The sequence below is a fragment of the Panthera tigris genome, chromosome D4 (genome assembly GCF_018350195.1).
Source record: "Panthera tigris isolate Pti1 chromosome D4, P.tigris_Pti1_mat1.1, whole genome shotgun sequence".
Lineage (NCBI taxonomy): Eukaryota > Metazoa > Chordata > Mammalia > Carnivora > Felidae > Panthera > Panthera tigris.
Genome location: NC_056672.1, coordinates 56036846 through 56054478, shown reverse-complemented (window position 1 = coordinate 56054478; position 17633 = coordinate 56036846). Strand labels below are relative to the sequence as shown.

Sequence of the window (17633 nt, the reverse complement as noted above, 5' to 3'; positions counted from 1 at the left end):
TTCTCAGACCTAAAGATAAAGAATGGAAAATGGGGACCGGGAGGCAACTGAGGAGTTATGAAAGGGAAAAAGGTTCTTCCAGATAGAGACAGTGGATAAAATATGTAGCATAAAGGTATCGTACCAACTCATATATTCCAATTCAATTCAGACACTAACCACTCAGAGGTAGTGTCAGATTCCACAAGTTTCAGGGCACAGTCCCCAACATCTGTGCCCCCACTTGTAGGGTCCTCAGGCCAATTGCATTTCTGACCAACTGGCTACAAGCCCAGGGAGTTCCCATAACCCCTCAGGTTCAATAATTCCTTAGAATGACTCATAACAGTCAGGCATGCTATACTTACAATTAGTTTTTATAAAAGATATGAATCAGGAACAGACAAATGAAAAGACACACAGGGCAGTCTGAGAGGGTCTCAAATGCAGAACTTCATGCTCTAATCCCACTAAGACACATAAGGCACATCACCCTCCTGGCATATTAGTGTGTTCACCAACCAGGAAGTTCTATGAGCTTTGCTGTCCAGAGTTTTGTGGTTTTTTAAATGTTTATTCATTTATTTTGAGAGAGAGAGCTCATGTAGGTAAGAGCAGGGGAGGGACAGAGAGACAGGAGAGAAAGAATCCCAAGCAGGCTCTGCGCCATTCACACAGAGCCCAACACAGGGCTTGAACTCACAAACCGCAAGATCATGACCTGAGCCAAAATCAAGAGTCAGGTGCCCAACCGAGTCACCCAGGAACCCCTGGTGTCCAGAATTTTTACTGAGATTTCATTACGTAAGCATGACTGCATTGTTGGCTGAACTCAATCTCCAGCGCACCTCCCCTTCCCAGAGGTTGTACAGGCTCAAAGCTCCAGCTCTCCAGTGACATGGTTAGTCTTCCTGGTGACCAGCCCCCAGATGATCCTAAGTCATCTCATCTCTTAGCATAAACTCAGGTGTGACAATCAGCAGGACTCATAAATAACAAAGACACTCCTATTACTTGGGAAATTCAAAGATTTAAAGTCTAACTTTCAGAAATCAGGAACAAAGAGCAGTCAAAATTCTTTATTACACAACAGAAAGGAAAAAATTTCTGGATGTAAAAAAAGAAAGCTTCAGGAGGCCATAAACCAGAGATAACTATTCTCACACAGGCTCACGCACACATCACGGGACCACCGTGGATTCCCTTACCTTCACTCTCACTCTTCCACTCACTCTCTTCCACCCAGTCTCACAGTCTCACACAGGCTCCACGCAAAGCAGAAGGATTCCTGCAAGCCACACATTTGCTGCTCCCAAAAATTCTACCCATTTGTCCATCTCTATCCATCTTCCATGGCCCCTGCACAGCACCTCTCCTCTTCTCAGCATACTGATTTCTTGGTCTCCCCTGGAAAGTAAGTAAGCAAATGGTAAGATGAGGGGCAGAGGAGGGATCAGGGAATCTGTGAAAGAGACTGTGAGTTCAGGTCAACACCCAGGTCCAAGTGTGTCTGTGAACCTGACAGTGTACATGTGCCAAATGGGTGTGTCCTTGTGATTATGTGTCCTTGTGTACTGTGGGTTTACCTGTGCATTGTGTATATTCCTGTGCAATCTATACATGGGCGTGTGTAGTGTGGGTGTTCCTGTGTCCCATGTGTGCACCTGTGTGATATAGATGTGCCTGTGTCCCCAGTATTCCTACATGGGTCAGTACTCTGGCTGCCCTTCTCTCTAGAGGCTCTATCTCCTTTAGCCTAGGTTTCCAGAGGAAGAAAAGGACAGTGCACATGGATGGGAAAGAGAGGAACATTAAAGCTATGACCCTGGACACAGGCATCCTGAATTCTAGTCAGGACTATGGTCTTCCCACCTTAAAGCCCCTCAAGCCCTAACCCCTATACCCACCCACCCACCCAGCTCTGAATGATGCCAACAACTCTGAGGACTCTCTTGGTGAACCAACACCAATTCCCAGGAACATTTTTGGTGCCTTTTTGCTGCTACCTCCTCCTCAACAATGGCTACAAGGTGCTGTTGTCTTGTGGGTGGGGGGTGAAGAGTAACCAGTCTCTACTCCCAATCACTTGCTCCATCACCTGGGCCTCCACTCACCATCTTACTCCCCTTCTCCTTGCCAAGCTCCTCCCCACAAGGAAGCCCCTGAAACAGGTTCCCAGATATGGTCCTCAGTTTCTGCCCCACACGCCAGGGCCTGCCAGGAAGCTGGGTTTCAGGGCTGTTCCATTCCTTCTGATTCCAGGTTCACTGTGCTGAGAGGTCACCAGCTCTGTACACCCCAGAACAGCCCTCAATGGACCACATCATCTGGAGATCGCAGAACTCTGCAAAGGCAAGCCCAGCTCTCCCTTAGCCCTGCCTTCTCCCTCAGAGCCCCTGCCCAAGACACCCGTGACCCTGCCTCTCTTTCCCCTAGAACAAGTACCACAGTCATTAACCCATGACAGTCTCAGAGGGAGCCCTGTGAATCATCGAGGCTCTGAGGAACAAAGGACCAGAAGAGAGGACCAGCCTTCTGGCAACTCTGCACCAGACCTGACCCTGCCGGGACAGGGCCTGCAGTGTCAATGTGAGTCTAAGTGTAAGCAGGGATGAGTGTGGCAGGAGCACAGCTTCTCCTCCACACCCAGACTGCAATGTTTCCAATAAAGCCCAACTAGTGCCCACGGATCTGTCTGCCATCTTGTGGCCCAAGCATAGGAAAAGAGGTATGAGACAGGGAGAAAGAAGGTGGGATGAGGGGAGAGAGTAGTTGTCTCCATTCTCCACACTTCAGCCTGAAGGAACTTTCACTTCACTTATTTCTGGTCACTCTCTCCCTTACAGTCCAGCTAGAAGGCTCCCTTCCTCCATCCCCAGACCAACTGGGGCAGCTATGTCCAACGTTTCATAATGGGTTAATTGCTCTTTCTGGACCCTACTGCAGCACCCTCTGTTGCCTCCAACCAGTGTGCTGTGTACTGTAATAATCTGTATTCTCTACTGCTGTATACCCATTCATAGCATGATAAATTTGCTGAATTGAATGACAGTAGGAACAAAAATCACAGGAATATAGCTTTCAGCTCAGAGAGGAAGGGTTGTAACCTTCTGACCATTAACGAGGCCACTCACACAAGTACTCCCGCAGCCTGCTCCATCTAGGCTGGGCCCTCTCTGGAGACCTATTCCTCCTCAGACCCGGGTCATACAAGTGGAATAAGGCAGACAAGAAAGACAAGTGGCAGGGCAGAAGCCAAAGAAAGAGGAGAGAGGATTGGGAAACAGTACTGGATAGCGTCCCAAAGCTCTTTTCTTGCTCCCTGGTCTCCAGGGAGAGAGCTACAAAATCTGACTCTATCCCTGTAAAAGGTCCTGTGCTCCACATCCTAGTAATAAGGCCCGACTCCGCCCCCTTAGGATAGATAGACCCTGGCTCCACCTCCAGTGTGTCACTTTGACTCCGCCTCCGTTGAAGGAATGCCCTGACTTCGCTCCTTCCGGGTAATAGGCAAGCCCCACCCCTGGTGCGCGACGGAGTCCCTATGACGTAACGGTAACGGTCTGTTTCCGGGGTGGAGCCAAGGAGGGCGGGAGTTTAGGCTGCGCCGACCCCTCAGCCCCCCTCCAGGTGATCCCCACCCCCGAAATCCTCACCCAGGGGCCCGAATATCCCAGGTCCATGACCGCAAAGCCTTTCTCCCTGATCCCCTAAATGTCCCAGATCCCCGAGGTGACCGACCTCCTAATTCCTTAACGTCTGGTGCCTCCCAATTTTTCAATCCCCCACCCTATCCCGATGTGGCAATTGAGGCTTCCGGGGGGCACCTGCCTCAGATTACCTGAGAACAGGTCAGACGGGTCCTGGGAATGACAGAGAGGGGGACATGGGGTTGGAGAATCCTTGACCCAATCATGCTGCTCCCCAGGAGACGTTCGGAGCCCAGGACATGTCGGGATTGAGGAGATACGAGGTGGCGCTGGAGGCGGAGGAGGAGTGAGTGGAGGCGGGTTCTGCGGAGGAGGAACCTAGCCGCTCCGGGGTGGGGGAGGGCGCGAGTTCTCTGCGGGCGGGAGGCGTGGGGCCCCTCAAGGGGCGTGGGCTGCGAAGGGAACCGCCTCTAAAGGGCGGGGCGGAGCCTTCCTAGAGAGGGGCGAGGCGTCTAAACCGCAGAGTCTGTGGGGTCAGCCCCGCCCCCCCCCCCCCCCCCCCGGCCGGCTCTGCCTTCTCTCCGCAGGATCTACTGGGGTTGCTTCTACTTTTTTCCCCTGGCTGCGCATGTGGCGGAGGGACAGGAGGTGAGGGGGCTGCGACGCCGCGGACCCGCCCGGGGCATACGAGGCTCAGCCTCGGGGGACGGATGGGGGTAATCTGGGAGTCCCCTCCTTGCCTTATGCCAGTGTCGGGTTGCCCTGCAGCTCGGCGCATCCGCGGGAGCAGAAGTTGGAGCCTCTGCGAGGCCTGATGAGCTGTCTGTCAAGCGGACTGGGCCCTGCCCCCCAGCGCTCGGGTCGCGGCCTCCCTCGCCGCACCCCCGCCGCCACTGCCCAGCCAGCCGGTGCATTAAAGATTTAAACCGAAGTCACCGTGCTGCCCTCCTGACTCTGCCGCCGCTGCCGCCATTCGGTCTGGGAGCCCCTCTACACGCCTGCTTCTCGTTACTGACAGGGCCTCCCTCCCTGATTGGGTGCCCTTCCATATCCAGGCCCCCGTTATTCCTAAGGATCCCTCATCAGTATCAGGCCTCCCATTACTGTCTTTAACTGCCCTCCGCCACCTAACCTCCCCACCCCCTACCCCCCACCCCTCCCTGTAAGTAGCCTATATGCAGAGAACTAAATAGTCCTGTCCTGGTCTTTTCTCCCACCCGTATCCCCACATAGATGTGTTCCACTTCCCTCCTAGAAAGGACTTTGCCAGGTGTCTGAAGCATCTTCTTTGCCTGAGAGTGAATCTAAAATATTTTAAGCCCAGGGTTGTAGGAAGTAGGCAGGGAGGGGAGGGGAAGATTCTTAGAGGCTGACTCCCTCAACCTGCCACAGGGGAATTACTTGGGACTGTTGGAGATCTTTCTTACAGTTAATAACCCAACTTTTGGCTCCTCCAGTCTTTTCCCGGGTTTAAAGATACTTGGCGTCAGCTTACCTAACAGTTCTTGCTGTGTCCCTAGAACTCAAAGGCCACTGCTCCTGCCACCCCTTTCTATCTTGTCATCTAGTTAACCTGAGACCCTCTAGGTCCTAAAGTGCTGAGGGTGAGGGCCTCCTGGTGGGCCTGCTTCTGTTAGGGACTGGTTCCAGCATCAGAAAAGGTACCAGAAGATTAAGTTAAAGAGACAGCCCAGTGTATGGATGAGGGCAAAGCTAACTTTTAGCCTGGGGCTGCCCCTGCCACAGCAGCTTGTGGCTGGGGAAACCACTTGGCCCTATCTTTGGAGAAGCCAAAGGGGAGAAATTGGTACCTACCCAAAAGAACTCATTACTTGCCTTCCCAGGTGTCCGGACCGATTGGTCCAGAAAAGACCACAAAGTATATGGCAGACAGCCAGCTGATGGAGATCTGTAATAAAACAATGGCACCTCAAGAGCTGCACCTGAGCTCTGGGGTATATGTCCGGACTGGAGGGTGGGAGAGAGACCCTAAGGCCTCTGGTACTATCAGTTCAAGATGAGTGACCTCTGGGTTGTGGCCACCTTCAAGAACAGACCCAGACTCTTGAGCCATTTCCTCACAATGCCTACATCAAGAACCCTGTCAAAAGTGGAGTACCCTGTCAAGCCCAGGGCCTACACCTCACCAGGACACTATCAGAATTCCTGAGTATTCACAAGACAAACTCCAGGGAAAGACCTTCAAGCCTCACCCTGGACAGAAGAGAGGAGAAACTTGAAATGTTCAGCATGGGAGGGGGACTAGTTCCTACTCTTGGAACTGATGGTCCCTCCTGATTGTTTCAGCAACCCTGCAGCAGAAAGATGCCCAGGATAGGTTTGGGTCCCTATCCCAAGAGAAGGCCTGCCCCATAGAGGATAGCTGGCCACAGAGCAGAAGGCTGCACAAGGCACCCCCCCCGCAACAACCAGATAAAGTCTGGATTACTGGGTTATGGCTCAGTTTATGTTTCGAATACAGAGCAAGACTTGAGGGTTGAAATCCCCAGACCAGGAGTGGGAAATTCTTCAAGGTGCCAGGGGCACTAAACTTAGCAACTTGCCCCAACCATAGCCAGTTCCCAGCTTCCTTGAAAGCACAAGAAGAGGAGGAGAACTTTTGTTTTAGAGGGTGAGGGGAAAAAGGGAATTAGGGCTGGTTATAGGATAGGAGAGAAGAGACAGGGAGGAGATGAGAGGTTGGGGCTTTAGCAAGAGGATGGGATGCAGAGAGTGTAAGGGTTGGGGCCTGGGTTGGGGTAGGGGTGGTATTACAGGACATGGCTGGGGAGCAGGGCCTGGCTGGAATTTGAATAGAACAAAAGAAAGCTCATTGAGCTCTTGAGTCTGATGTCTGCATAAACCAGACACTGATTCTGGAAACCCCAGGCACCCCTCCTGGCAAGAGGCTGGCATTTCTGGGATAGGAGTAGGCAAAAACAGGAAGGTAAGATTTCTTGGGTCTTTTCCCTGTTTGACATCAGCAACCTGGCACCAAAGAACTTTACCTTCTTTCATCTTTCCACCCCATCCTTCCTCCCTGTCTCATCTCCCTGGGAAAAGCAGCCCCTACTTCATCATCCCCAAGGTACCCCAGTACCAAAAAGGGCCTTGTCCTGGCTTCTCACTCTGGATGTAACTGTTCCAGCCAAGACTCATCCTCAGCCAGAAGGACTTGCTTTAGGGACCCATTCTCATCAATTTCTCCTGATAAGACAGGCAGGCTAGGACAGGAAGTATATAGAGGGGAAGATGAAGGCAAGTTGGTGCTGGCCTGCCCTCTGCTCCCACCCCACCCAAAATTCCCCTATCAGAATTTGTGTGTGTTCATATGATTGTGTGACTGGATGATTGTGAAGACACAACTGTGTGGGAGTGGGACTTTGAGGCCAACTGGGGCTATATGATTCTGTCCTTGGTTGTCTGAGCATGTGAGGTTGACTGAGTGAGTGAGGTGTGACTATGAATGTGACTATGGGTATATGAGTATGAATGTCCATCATTGGATGCCACCGTGGATCCTTAGCTGCCCTTACTTGGCCACTATGTCATCAGCCTTCACATCATGCAGTACCCCTCTCTCCAGCTTCTCTGTCCAGGGCTTAGAAGCCATGGGAAATGGCAGCCCTAGAAGAGGAAGGGGTCTGTGGCAATTAGGGCTCAGGAATGTCACAGGATGAGCAACACATCTTCACCTGCCTCTGACTCACCTGGTGCCCCAGGTAAAAGGCACCCAGATAAAAGGTAGGGGAGGAGGAGAAGAGAGAAGTATCCAAGCTGAGCAGCATGAAGGGGCCCTCACCCACAAGCAGCCTCCTTCTGCTACTGCTGCTGCTGACCCCAGACCCTGGAGCAGGTGAGTGCTTGGGGGTCTAGAAGGCCAGGGATTTGGGTAAATGGGGTGGAGGGAAAGGGACCCAGGAAGTCCATCCTCCAGCTGTCTGATAGAAGGGTTTGGGGTCAGGAGTCCTCTGAACACATGGCCCCATTGTCCCCTAGCACTGCTACTGTCACCCAGCATTACCTGCTGTACTCAGCTCTACCGCCAGCCACTCTCGAACAAGCTACTGAGGAAAGTCATCCGGGTGGAACTGCAGGAAGCTGATGGGGACTGTCACCTGCAGGCCTTCGTGTGAGCTCTGACCCTGCCCCTCATATTGACCCCTGACTCTGACCTCAGTCCCAACCTGACGCTGACCCCAACCCCAACCCCAGCCCCAGCCCCAGCCCCAGTTGCTAATTCTGATGCTGACTCAGGTTTTCATTTAGCCTTTGCCCTAACCCCTGGACCCTAACCTCATCTCCAAGCTATGACTATGGCTTTGCACCTTTCCTTTCCCAGGCTTCACTTGTCTCGACGCAGTGTCTGCATCCATCCTCAGAACCGCAGCCTGGCTCGGTGGTTTGAGCGCCAAGGGAGGAGATTCCAGGGTATTCTGCCTAACCTGAATTTGGAGCTGATAGAGAAAATGGACCAGGGGCCCTAATAGCCAAAATAATAAAGCATCATTGGACAATAGTCTCTGACTGTGGTCTCCAAGTTCTATGCGTTCTCCTGTGAGCCCTGACTCTGAAGCTGGGTAACATGTCAATAAACAGAAGAACCTCTTCATTCTCTTTATTCACATCTTCACAAACCCCTCCAGGGGCAAGGTCAAGAGCCAAGGACCCACACATACTCCCCAGGCACCTACATGCATAAATTTAGAGAACACACATTCCCTACCTCACATACACATGGGCACACATGGACACAAACATACTCATCTACACACATTACTCTGGTAGACCTCCAACTCTGAGATGAAATCAGACGTCTGGACACTTCCAGCTGGCAGGTTGGGAACACAGAGTCTCATAGAAATGGGCTCCAAACAGAACTTCCAGCTGAGGCCACTCCCCGCCCCCCTGCCTCCATGGGGATCTATCCTGCCTGGGTTTTATCTGTCTGTCCATCCACACCAGCAAGACAGAGTTATAGGTGGAATCAGCTGAAGCCCTCCTGGGTCATCTACAGGTTTGGGGCTCCTAGAAGAAGCAGGAGGCAAATCAAGGGAGATAATAGGACTGGATCTTGGCCCAGACACCCTGAGAATGAAGGAAGGGACCCAGCTCTGAGCCCAACACTTCAAGAATGAATAGGGGTGCCCAGCTCTGATTGAACCCCAATACCCTAAAAATGAGGGAGTATAACTAGCTCTAGGCCCAGGTACATTAAGAATAAGGGAGAGGACCCAGCTCTGATCCAAGATACCCCAAGAATCAGGATAGATGTCCAACTCTGAGCTTAACACCCTGAAAATAAGGGGCCCATCTAGGATCCCCAATACTGTGTAAGAGAAGGAAGAGACTCCATTCTGAGCCCAAGGACTCAAGAATGAAAGTTCCATTCCTGAGCTCAGAAGAATGAGGTGACCCAACTCTGATTTCCAACACTCTTACAATGACTAGAGCATCTGGCTCTTAATCCAGACACTCAAAATGAGGGCACACATCTCCAGGTCCAAACCTCCTAGAGGTCCTACTTACCTGGAAGTTTGTCCACTGGCATCACTGGAGCCAAGAACCCAGGCTTTTGGGGTCCATCCTTACCATCTGGTCTCAGTCTCAGCCTAGAGCATAAAAAGGCAGCTGTCTCCCTGACAATGGTGGGGCATCTCTGTCTCCTCCAAAACAGTGTATTAGTAAAGGGTCAGGAGAAAAATCAGTGAAAATAATGAAGTTGGGGGTTGGAGGGAGTAGGGGAATCATTCCAGAATCATAAATTTTTCAGTGGGAAATCATGAAGGGTGGGAATAGGTTTGGTCTGTGGGTATTAGAGCATCTGTGCGGGATCAGAATTTGAGAGCCAATGGCAGTTACTTACCAGAGCCCCAGTGCCAGGGCCCCAGCCGCCAGTCCCAGGAAAGAGAATATTCCCAAAGATGCCAGCACTGCTACCTGCTCCAGGGGGTCCCTGTGGTCTGGGGGAGGGGAGGGTCACATGCCACTGTGAGAGTGAGGCTGCCTAACCAAATCCTTTTTCTCTGGGGCTTTCCTGTCCTCTACAACCTTGATTCACCTGCCCAAGCTCACCAAGTGGCCGTGGATCTGGCAAGAGGGAGGGCCTGGGGGAAGCAGGGCAGTCTGCCTGAGGCTCCTCCTCCAGCTGCTTGTGTGGCTGGCCCCCAGCTGGTATCTCCTTTGGCAGGGGCCCTGAAGGGAGGGGAGACCTGAGAAGAATTGCCCACACGAGGAGGAGCGGGGAAGGGTACCCAGGAGGTGGAAGCTGAAAGGGGAGAGCCAGCTTCTGGGGACCTAACAGAGGTGGAAGCTGAGGGGCAGAGCTTAAGCGAGGGCGGGGCCGCAGGCAACCCAAGCTGAAGCGAAGAAGACCAAAGACCCGAAAACCCGTCCAGCTGACAGAGACTGTGGGGCCGGCCCTCCGCCCATGCCCTGGGCTCAGGGGCTCAGTCTCTCACCAATGCTTGGAGTCCCCCAGGCCTCGGGGCTCCAGGCACTCCAGGTGCCAGCATCCAGAAAGTCCCGGGCACTGACTCGTACAGCATGGGGCAGCCCAGCCACAGCATCCGTAATCACTTCCTCCAATCCAGCTGGCTCCACCTGGGAATGAAGATGGTTCCTTGGCCCATTATCCAGGTTGTAAGTGCCAAGACTACCTGCCTTCCAGACTCAGTTAGCAAACAGCACCCCTTCCTCCCAGTCCCGTCCCTGTCAGACTGCTGGAGACATCTGGCCTCATGTGGGGTGGCTGGTGGTGTCAGGTCTACACCTAGTGTTTGAAAGACAAAAGTACATAGTGGTTATGTAGACAGGCTGTGTCATCAGACTGCCAGGGTTCAAATCTTTGCTATATCACTTGGGCTGCTCTGTGCCTCGGTTTCTTCATTTGTAAAGTAGAGGTGAATATACCTGAACAAGATAATGCATGTAAAATGTGTAGTATGGCGCCTGGCGAGCAGACAGTGCTCCATAAATATTGGTTATTATCTGAGGCAGCTGCTCCCCTGACTTGATGCTAGCCAATCTTTAACATCTCCAGAGGTGGGAATTCACTATTATCTTCATCTGGGTGTATGAATGTTTGTATGAGGTTGTGCCTCTGGGTGAAAGGCACTCCTTTTCCTAGAAAAGTTATTTGTAAAAAGCCACTCCTGTCTTCCCACGGATGGGTTTATGTTAGAGTTACAGCCCCCAGGGCAGAGGCTAGGCCTGTAAGGCCCTGCTCCAACCCAAGCACCCAGCACAAAGGCTGGCCCATGGACAGCACTGTATGGGGGGAGGTTACAGGACTTCAGTGACCTGCTAGTGTGCCAGAAAGTAATGAAGAATAACCAGGAACATGAAACCAGAGGCAGAACCTATAGCCCCAGATTGGGACATACTCCAGGTCTCACCGTGGACCAGGCTGGATGCTGCGCTGGACGGTACTGCAGTCGGAACTTGAGCAGAAAGTGGGGCTGGCGGGGCCAGGAGGCCGGGTATGTCCAGCTGGCACGCAGGCGGCGGGGGTAGCCAGGTACCGACTCTACTCGAAGCCCCTGAGGTGGGTCAGGGCGCACTGAGGGGGGTGGAGACACAAAGTCAGGACAGGCAGCAGGTACCCGTCCCTTCTCCCCACTACCTCCGAAGGGAAGGTGGGTGCATGCCTAAAGGTACCTGAGGGAGGCACTTCCAAGGGGTATGGGGAAATCTTAAGCTTGACCATCCATTGGGCTCAGGACTTGTCTGTCATCCCTATTATAAAATGAGCTGAGATCTAGGGACAGGTTTTTGAAGTGTTTGTTTAGTGAATTAAAGAGTGATTCTGCTTTCTATTCAAGGAAGAAAATTAATTAGCCTAAATTTCAGCTAGAGCTTTAGTTCCCCCCTCCCACATACAGATCAATAGGAAAGAGAGACTAGCAAGGGCTTACACCAGGCAGGGAGGACATGAGACATGGCGGCCTTCAACACAGGGCTAGAAGCAAAGAGGCAACTCTGGGGCTAGGAAGCCAGGAAGGGATAGTGGCAGCAGCCTCTAGAGACTGAAGTAACTCTGCCTGCTGGGCTCTGATCTCTTTGGCTTTTTAGTCTCCATGGGGGCTATCTGTATGTTAAAATGGGGTCTATGTCAGGAAGGAAGTATTTGGGTACTCTGACAGTGGGAGGTTCTGTGTTGGACTATCTGTACTCTGGAGTCCATTTGGGGTCTCTGAGGTAGGGATCTGAGGAAGCAGTAGGAATGAGTACTCACAGATGCTCTGCAAGCTCACATCCAGCAGGCGTGTACTGGCCCCTAGGGGGTTCACCTCAGTCACATTGATTCGGTACTGGCTCCAGAATTCTGCCCCATGGACTACACAGCGGGAAGCCCCTGGGGGATCCTGTGGGCATGGCCAGGGCCCTGTGGATGGACTCATCCTAGGAGGGAGGATGTGATCTTGAGCTTGGAAAGGCTCACTGCAGGACCTAGCTGGAGCCCCCAACCTCTCCGTTATGTCCTACCTCTGGCCATCAGCTCCTGGTACTGTCTTCTTCCTGGCAGGGAAGGGTGCCATCTGAGTTCAGGAAGGAAAAGAGGATCCTCCCTCTCTCTAAGGCCTTCCTCAAGATCTCCCTCACTGCCCCCCATACCCACGTTGTGCCTACACGCCCAAATGTATAGGCACAGGGGCGCTTGTGGCTCAGTCATTTAAGCATCTGACTCTTGATTTCAGCACAAGTCATGATGTCACAGTCATGAGATCAAGACCCATGTCTGGCTCCACACTGACAGTGAGATTCTCTCTCTCTCTCTCTCCCCCTCTGCCCCTTTCCCACTTGTGTGCATGCTCTCTCTCTCTCTCTCTCTCTCTCTCTCTCTCTCTCAAAATGAACATTAAAAAAAAATGTATAGGCACACACACCCAATCATGCACACACCTGTAGGAGGTGAGGTAGCGGGTGGGTAAACCGCTGACCTGACTGGGGCTCCAAGTGCAGGAGAAGTTCTCATAGTCAGCTGCTTGGCAGGAGACAACAGGGCGGGCTGGGGGGTCTAGAGGCAGAGGGTACAACCAGAATCTGAGAAGTCCCCAGGTCCTCCCCATCCCAAAGGGCTTACTCAGGTCCTGGACTCCCTCCAAGAGCCCCTTATCTCATCACTGCCACCCAATACTCTCTCCCCAACTCACAGCCCAGATGTAGGGTCACAATGCCCTTAAGTGCACCATCCAGGGTCCGGCAGATGTAGGTGCCTTCATCAGTGCTGTCTGCCCGGGCCAAGACCAGTTCATGCCCTAGCCCAGAGTCAGGTCCTTGGAGCAGCCTTGTCTCCCCATCCCGAAACCAGGACACCGGGGCCCTGGGGGTGAGATGACGTATGATAGAGGGAAGATTTAAAGTGTAAGCCATGCCACAGCTCTCCATCGGCTTCTCACTGTGCTTGCAATAAAAACCAGAGTCCTTTTGCTGGCTTACAAAGCCCCTGGTGATCTAGCCCTTGCCTTCCTTTCCTTCTTCAGCTCCTCTCTCTCTCCCCTTCACCCACCACAATCCAGTCACACTTGTGTTCTTTCTGCTCAAGAGTATTGAGCTCATTCACACCTCAGGGCATTTGCACTAGCTGTTCCCTCTGCCTCTTTCCTGACCTTCAGAAATTAGCTTCAATATTACCTCCTCAGAGAAGCCTTCCCTGATTACCAATAAAAAGTAACCAATCAGTTATCAGTTATCTCTTCCACATCACTTTCTTTTGATTTTCTGCCCTGCAGGTACTAGTACCTGGCAAGTACCATGCTTATTTGCTTATTGTCCATCTGCCCTACTAGAATGTAACCTCTGCAAGGGCGGGCTTCTTGCCAGGCTTGTGCTCTGCTGGATCCGAGAGCCTAAAATAGACCAGGGACTTGGCAGGTGCTCAATACATGTTGGTTGAAATTTTCTGTTGAATAAGGATGGTTTGAGGATTAGGATAGCTAGAGAGGTGAGAATTATAGACACAGGGGGCAAGGATGGGAGGGACATGAGGACTGGACAGAGTAAGAAAGGGTCATGAGTATCAGCCCAATAGGCAGATGGGGCACTTACCCAGAAGTCACTCCAGGGCAACACAGTGTCATGGACCTGCCAGGCTGCCCATACTGGACCCCTGTGGAGGGCACATCTGAGGAGAGGCTCTTTCTTCCTTTCCCTCTCTCCCATCCCAGCCCCCACTCAGTGAGCACAATGGGGTAAGGGGCAGACTTTTAAGCCCTGTGTGTGTGTGGGGGGGGGGTCATTGGGTCAAAGCATCATGTTATAATCTGGAGACAGATGTCAGAAGACAGGGTAGAAAGGAAATGTTGCCAGGTTTCATGTCAGGGGTTGGGGAGTCATAGACTAAGCATGGAAAGGGCCCACAGTGAGGGTGGCAAGTCACAAGTCGGAGTTAGAGTCATATAGCAGGATTCTTCTCACCTGGGGGGCCCCAGGCCTGGGGGCAGGGGGAGGAGGTGGACACCAGGGCTATAGCCACGGCCACCAGGACCCTGCTCAGCCCTGAGCAGCTGCTGCTCATCTATGGGGAGAGAGGTAGGGTCAGCAATCCCCCATTCCCAGATTGGAGGCTAAAGCCTGCCTCTTCCTCTTCTAAACTGTGATGTTCTAGGAAGAAAACTAAGGTACCAAATTGGGTAAGGATATCAGAAAATATTAGGGGATCTGATCTAAGTCTCCTTTCCACCATATACCCAGTGCTGCGTGTGCATGCATGCGCACACACACACACACACACACACACCCTCACACCCTCCATCTCAGTGCTGGGCCTAGGGCCCAGAACAAAAGCCGGAGGCGACAGACTGTGCCAGCAGTCCCCCCACACACACACCACTCTTGGCACCCACCCCTGGCACCAAGTGCTGGCACCAGCGCAGTCACTCCCATTAACTCCTCCAACCCAGCTGTTGGGAATTCCAGTGTCTACCCCCACCTGGCCCAGGACTAGTCTTTGCCTCTGACTGACCTGAGACAGCCTTCATCACCCTTGGGTGGAGGGCTGTCATGGTAGGTCTGAGTCCACTCTGTACTCCTACCATGAGGCCTAGCCCTGCTCTGGCTGCCAGGCCTCTTCTCTCCTGGGCCTGGCTCCTTGGACCACTCATCTGGGCCTGACTCTGGAATCTTGTTGGTCTTGAGCCTGTGAGGCTGGATGGGGCGAGGGTGCAGGCTGAGACTGCAGAGTTAAGCAGATCCAGATGCCTTGGCTGCTGCCAGAGGCTGGGGGCGGGCGAAGAGCCAGGAGATGGAGACAGGGTGTCGGGGAGGGGAGAGGAGGCTGAGAGGAGCTAGGAGTCTGCAGGGAAAGGGGCCTGGAGTGGAGGCTACAGAACCAGGAGATGCTCAGAAATCAGGACTGGGAGGTGGTAGGGGCTCAGTGAGGCAAGGGATGGGCTTGGGCAGCAGGGAAGTAGAAGTGCAGAGGGAGTAAGCAACCATGTGTGTATGGAGGTGGGGGTGCTAGGAGAGAGGGATTCTGGATGGGAGAAGGGCAGGATGAGAAAAGCAGTGGGGAAGTGGCCATGGGGACAGGAGAAGAAGCAGAAACAGAGAGGGCCCAGGCAGGCAAGGGCTCCAGGAGAGGAAGAGCACAGATCCCTCTCAAGTAGAGCAGAGTAAGGGCCTCCATGTGTCTGTCTGAATGTGTCTAGTGGCTCACCCCTACCCACTCCCCCACCCCCCACCCAGAGAACATTTACCCTACGCAGCCCTGCCCTACCTCGGTGATCCCAGTGGTTGAGTGTCCATGGCCTCCAGGACTTCCTCCCACCAGCTACAGCACCCGTCTCAGCTCCACTCAGTTCTGGGACCCCAGAATCATCCCCTCCTTCCCTTTCCCTCCCCCCGCCCCTCTGGGCCCTAGAGCTCAGCCGCCCTGAGCTAGGCCCCCACCTCCCTCTCTCCTCCTCCCTCCTCTCCTTTCACCCCCCTCCCACCCGAGGCCCTGGGAAGGGAAGAGGCCTCCCCCCAGTCTGGAAATGAAGCCACAGGCACAGCCAGGGCCAGCAAGAGGGAAAGGAGGGCTGCTTATATCCCTGTCAGGGAGAGATTCCCTATGTTTTCACCCAGCCACATTCATGTGTGGACTTAATAGACACAATCAATTAAAAGACACTCCCTTGAACACATGTGGACATAACCAAATGAAAAATCAGAGATTCATGCCCCACTCTTTTCGCTCCCCAGTAAATATTTCCTTAGGGCATAGTTAGGTGTTTTTTGAGGGGAAAGGAGGCCCCAGGTTGGGGGATATAAAGAAAATCCAGAGTCCAGTTCCTCCGCCCCAGGACGTTCCAGCCATTTCTCACCTCCCCCTCCACTCTTTGGGCCCCAGCACCAGGAAATGCCTTTGGTCCCTTGGTGCCAGATACATAAGACCCACACTTACCCTCAGACACACACTCTCAGATACAGCCACTCACAGTCACATGGATACACTCATTGTCACTCAGACTCATACCCTCACATAGATACACAGATACTTAGCACTCTTCCCCTGCAATGGGGTCACAGCACTCCCTAAAAGCAAATCTTCATCATGGTTTGAGTCCCCTCTTCTAGGGAGCTCTTAGTATGGCAAATCCCACATCTCATCACTGCCCCAGGCCCCCACGTAGCCAAAAAGACAAAGGTGAACAGGGAAGTCAGGCATAGGGGCACAGAGATGCACAGGACATGAGAAGCAGAATTAAAAAGCAGATACACAGAGATACCAGGGGAGACAAAACTGTGAGGAGACACAGAAAATGACAGCTCTAGGAAAACAGTAGTAGGGAGAGAAAAAGACATATAAGGAAACTGAGGGAAACAGAAAATAAGGAGCAGTAGACCAATGACAGGGACTCTAGAGCACAGAAAGGAAGGGAAGCCAAGTGTGTTGGGGTGAGTCTGTCTTTTCTGGACATTAAAATAGAAAGGTCAGTCCCACTGACTATTGAAGTTGGTCCCCAAGTACAACACAGCTCCACTTCTAGTCTAACACAGGACACAGGACACACACATAGTACAAATCTCACTCTTGCTCTGCTACTGCTGAAGTCACACAATGGTACACACAAACCCAGCCCCCGACTCTCACACTGGCAGACAGTCTTAAATCCCACAGAGACCTTCCCAAAATACATTCCCCATGTGGTCACAGGCCCTCTCACACAAACACACAACCCAAAAACTGCACATTGACAGAACACATAATCCCACACTTGCACAGCCACATGCAGACTCAACCACACGCACACTGACACACGCAGTCATATTAACTGCCAGTTGCACCAAGTGACACTCAGTTACAGGTCCACACACTGACATCGAGACACACAGACACACACAGAGACACACACACACACACACACACACACACACACACACACACAGACACAGACACACACACACACACACACACACACACACACACACACACACACTGACAGTCGGTCAATCACTCCAGGCCCTTCAGATCGTACACTACCCTGCCCCGCCCTCTCCTGGCAAGGCTTCCTCCAATACTCCCGCCGGCCCCACCAGGCCTCACCTTCTGCGGCCTCCGCCGCCAGCGCCCTCCGCCCTCGCCCTCTGCCCCGGCCTCTACTCCCTCTCGCCCCGGGGCCCCCGCAGTGGGGGCGGCTCCACCCAGGCACCAATGGAAGGACAAGGGTGAAAAGGGGGAGGGTCTGGGCCCATTGGAGCCTCCATCTGCCAATCACCGCCACCCCACCTCTGCCGGACACTTCCTGTCCCGTCCGGGACTGAGAGACGGAGTCTGGAGTTAGATTCCTAGGTCCTTGCCTAGAGTCGGGTCCTGGGACCGCAGGACTGGAAGTTTTCAGGCCCCTCTTCCTTCCATCAGTCCAAAAACAAAGCCTCAAGTTCAGTGGCTCAGGAGCCATTGGGCAGGTGACTGGAGGAGCTGTGGTACCCCTGACTCCAGATAAGGACTTGTGTGGTGCGATGGTTCTGAAACTTTGCCGAACACTGTGGTTTTAAAATTGCCAAGCCACACTCCAA

General features: G+C 52.9%; 3 protein-coding genes across 8 annotated transcripts; 2 read left to right on the top strand and 1 right to left on the bottom strand.

Moving 5' to 3' along the window:
* Positions 1 to 1025: 1025 nt before the first annotated feature.
* On the bottom strand, positions 1026 to 17240 carry IL11RA (interleukin 11 receptor subunit alpha). Of its 4 annotated transcripts, XM_015535020.2 has the most exons (14): positions 17161 to 17240; positions 14049 to 14148; positions 13680 to 13740; positions 12785 to 12954; positions 12534 to 12648; positions 12117 to 12149; positions 11866 to 12032; positions 11027 to 11190; positions 10091 to 10232; positions 9705 to 9824; positions 9496 to 9592; positions 9159 to 9241; positions 5466 to 5538; positions 1026 to 1386 (listed from the first exon to the last, which is right to left on the bottom strand). In XM_015535020.2, the coding sequence occupies exons 2-14, from the start codon at positions 14146 to 14148 to the stop codon at positions 1236 to 1238; spliced, it is 1476 nt and encodes a 491-aa protein (XP_015390506.1). In that variant the 5' UTR covers positions 17161 to 17240; the 3' UTR covers positions 1026 to 1235. The 4 variants fall into 4 exon arrangements, with proteins under 4 accessions (XP_015390506.1, XP_042820409.1, XP_015390508.1 ...); XM_015535022.2 differs by lacking the exon at positions 5466 to 5538 and having other exon boundaries at positions 1265 to 1386; XM_015535023.2 differs by lacking the exons at positions 1026 to 1386; positions 5466 to 5538 and adding an exon at positions 8210 to 8657.
* Positions 3616 to 4560, top strand: LOC122233103. The gene is given in 5 exon segments (XM_042964477.1): positions 3616 to 3830; positions 3908 to 3975; positions 4217 to 4238; positions 4240 to 4277; positions 4398 to 4560. Coding segments are annotated over 4 exon segments (264 nt in total). The 5' UTR covers positions 3616 to 3830; positions 3908 to 3928; the 3' UTR covers positions 4555 to 4560.
* On the top strand, positions 6401 to 8138 carry CCL27 (C-C motif chemokine ligand 27). Of its 3 annotated transcripts, none has more exons than XM_007076532.2 (4): positions 6401 to 6576; positions 7216 to 7485; positions 7629 to 7761; positions 7972 to 8138. In XM_007076532.2, the coding sequence occupies exons 2-4, from the start codon at positions 7416 to 7418 to the stop codon at positions 8114 to 8116; spliced, it is 348 nt and encodes a 115-aa protein (XP_007076594.1). In that variant the 5' UTR covers positions 6401 to 6576; positions 7216 to 7415; the 3' UTR covers positions 8117 to 8138. The 3 variants fall into 3 exon arrangements, with proteins under 3 accessions (XP_007076594.1, XP_042820410.1, XP_007076593.1); XM_042964476.1 differs by having other exon boundaries at positions 6718 to 7485; XM_007076531.2 differs by lacking the exons at positions 6401 to 6576; positions 7216 to 7485 and having other exon boundaries at positions 7501 to 7761.
* Positions 17241 to 17633: the final 393 nt, after the last annotated feature.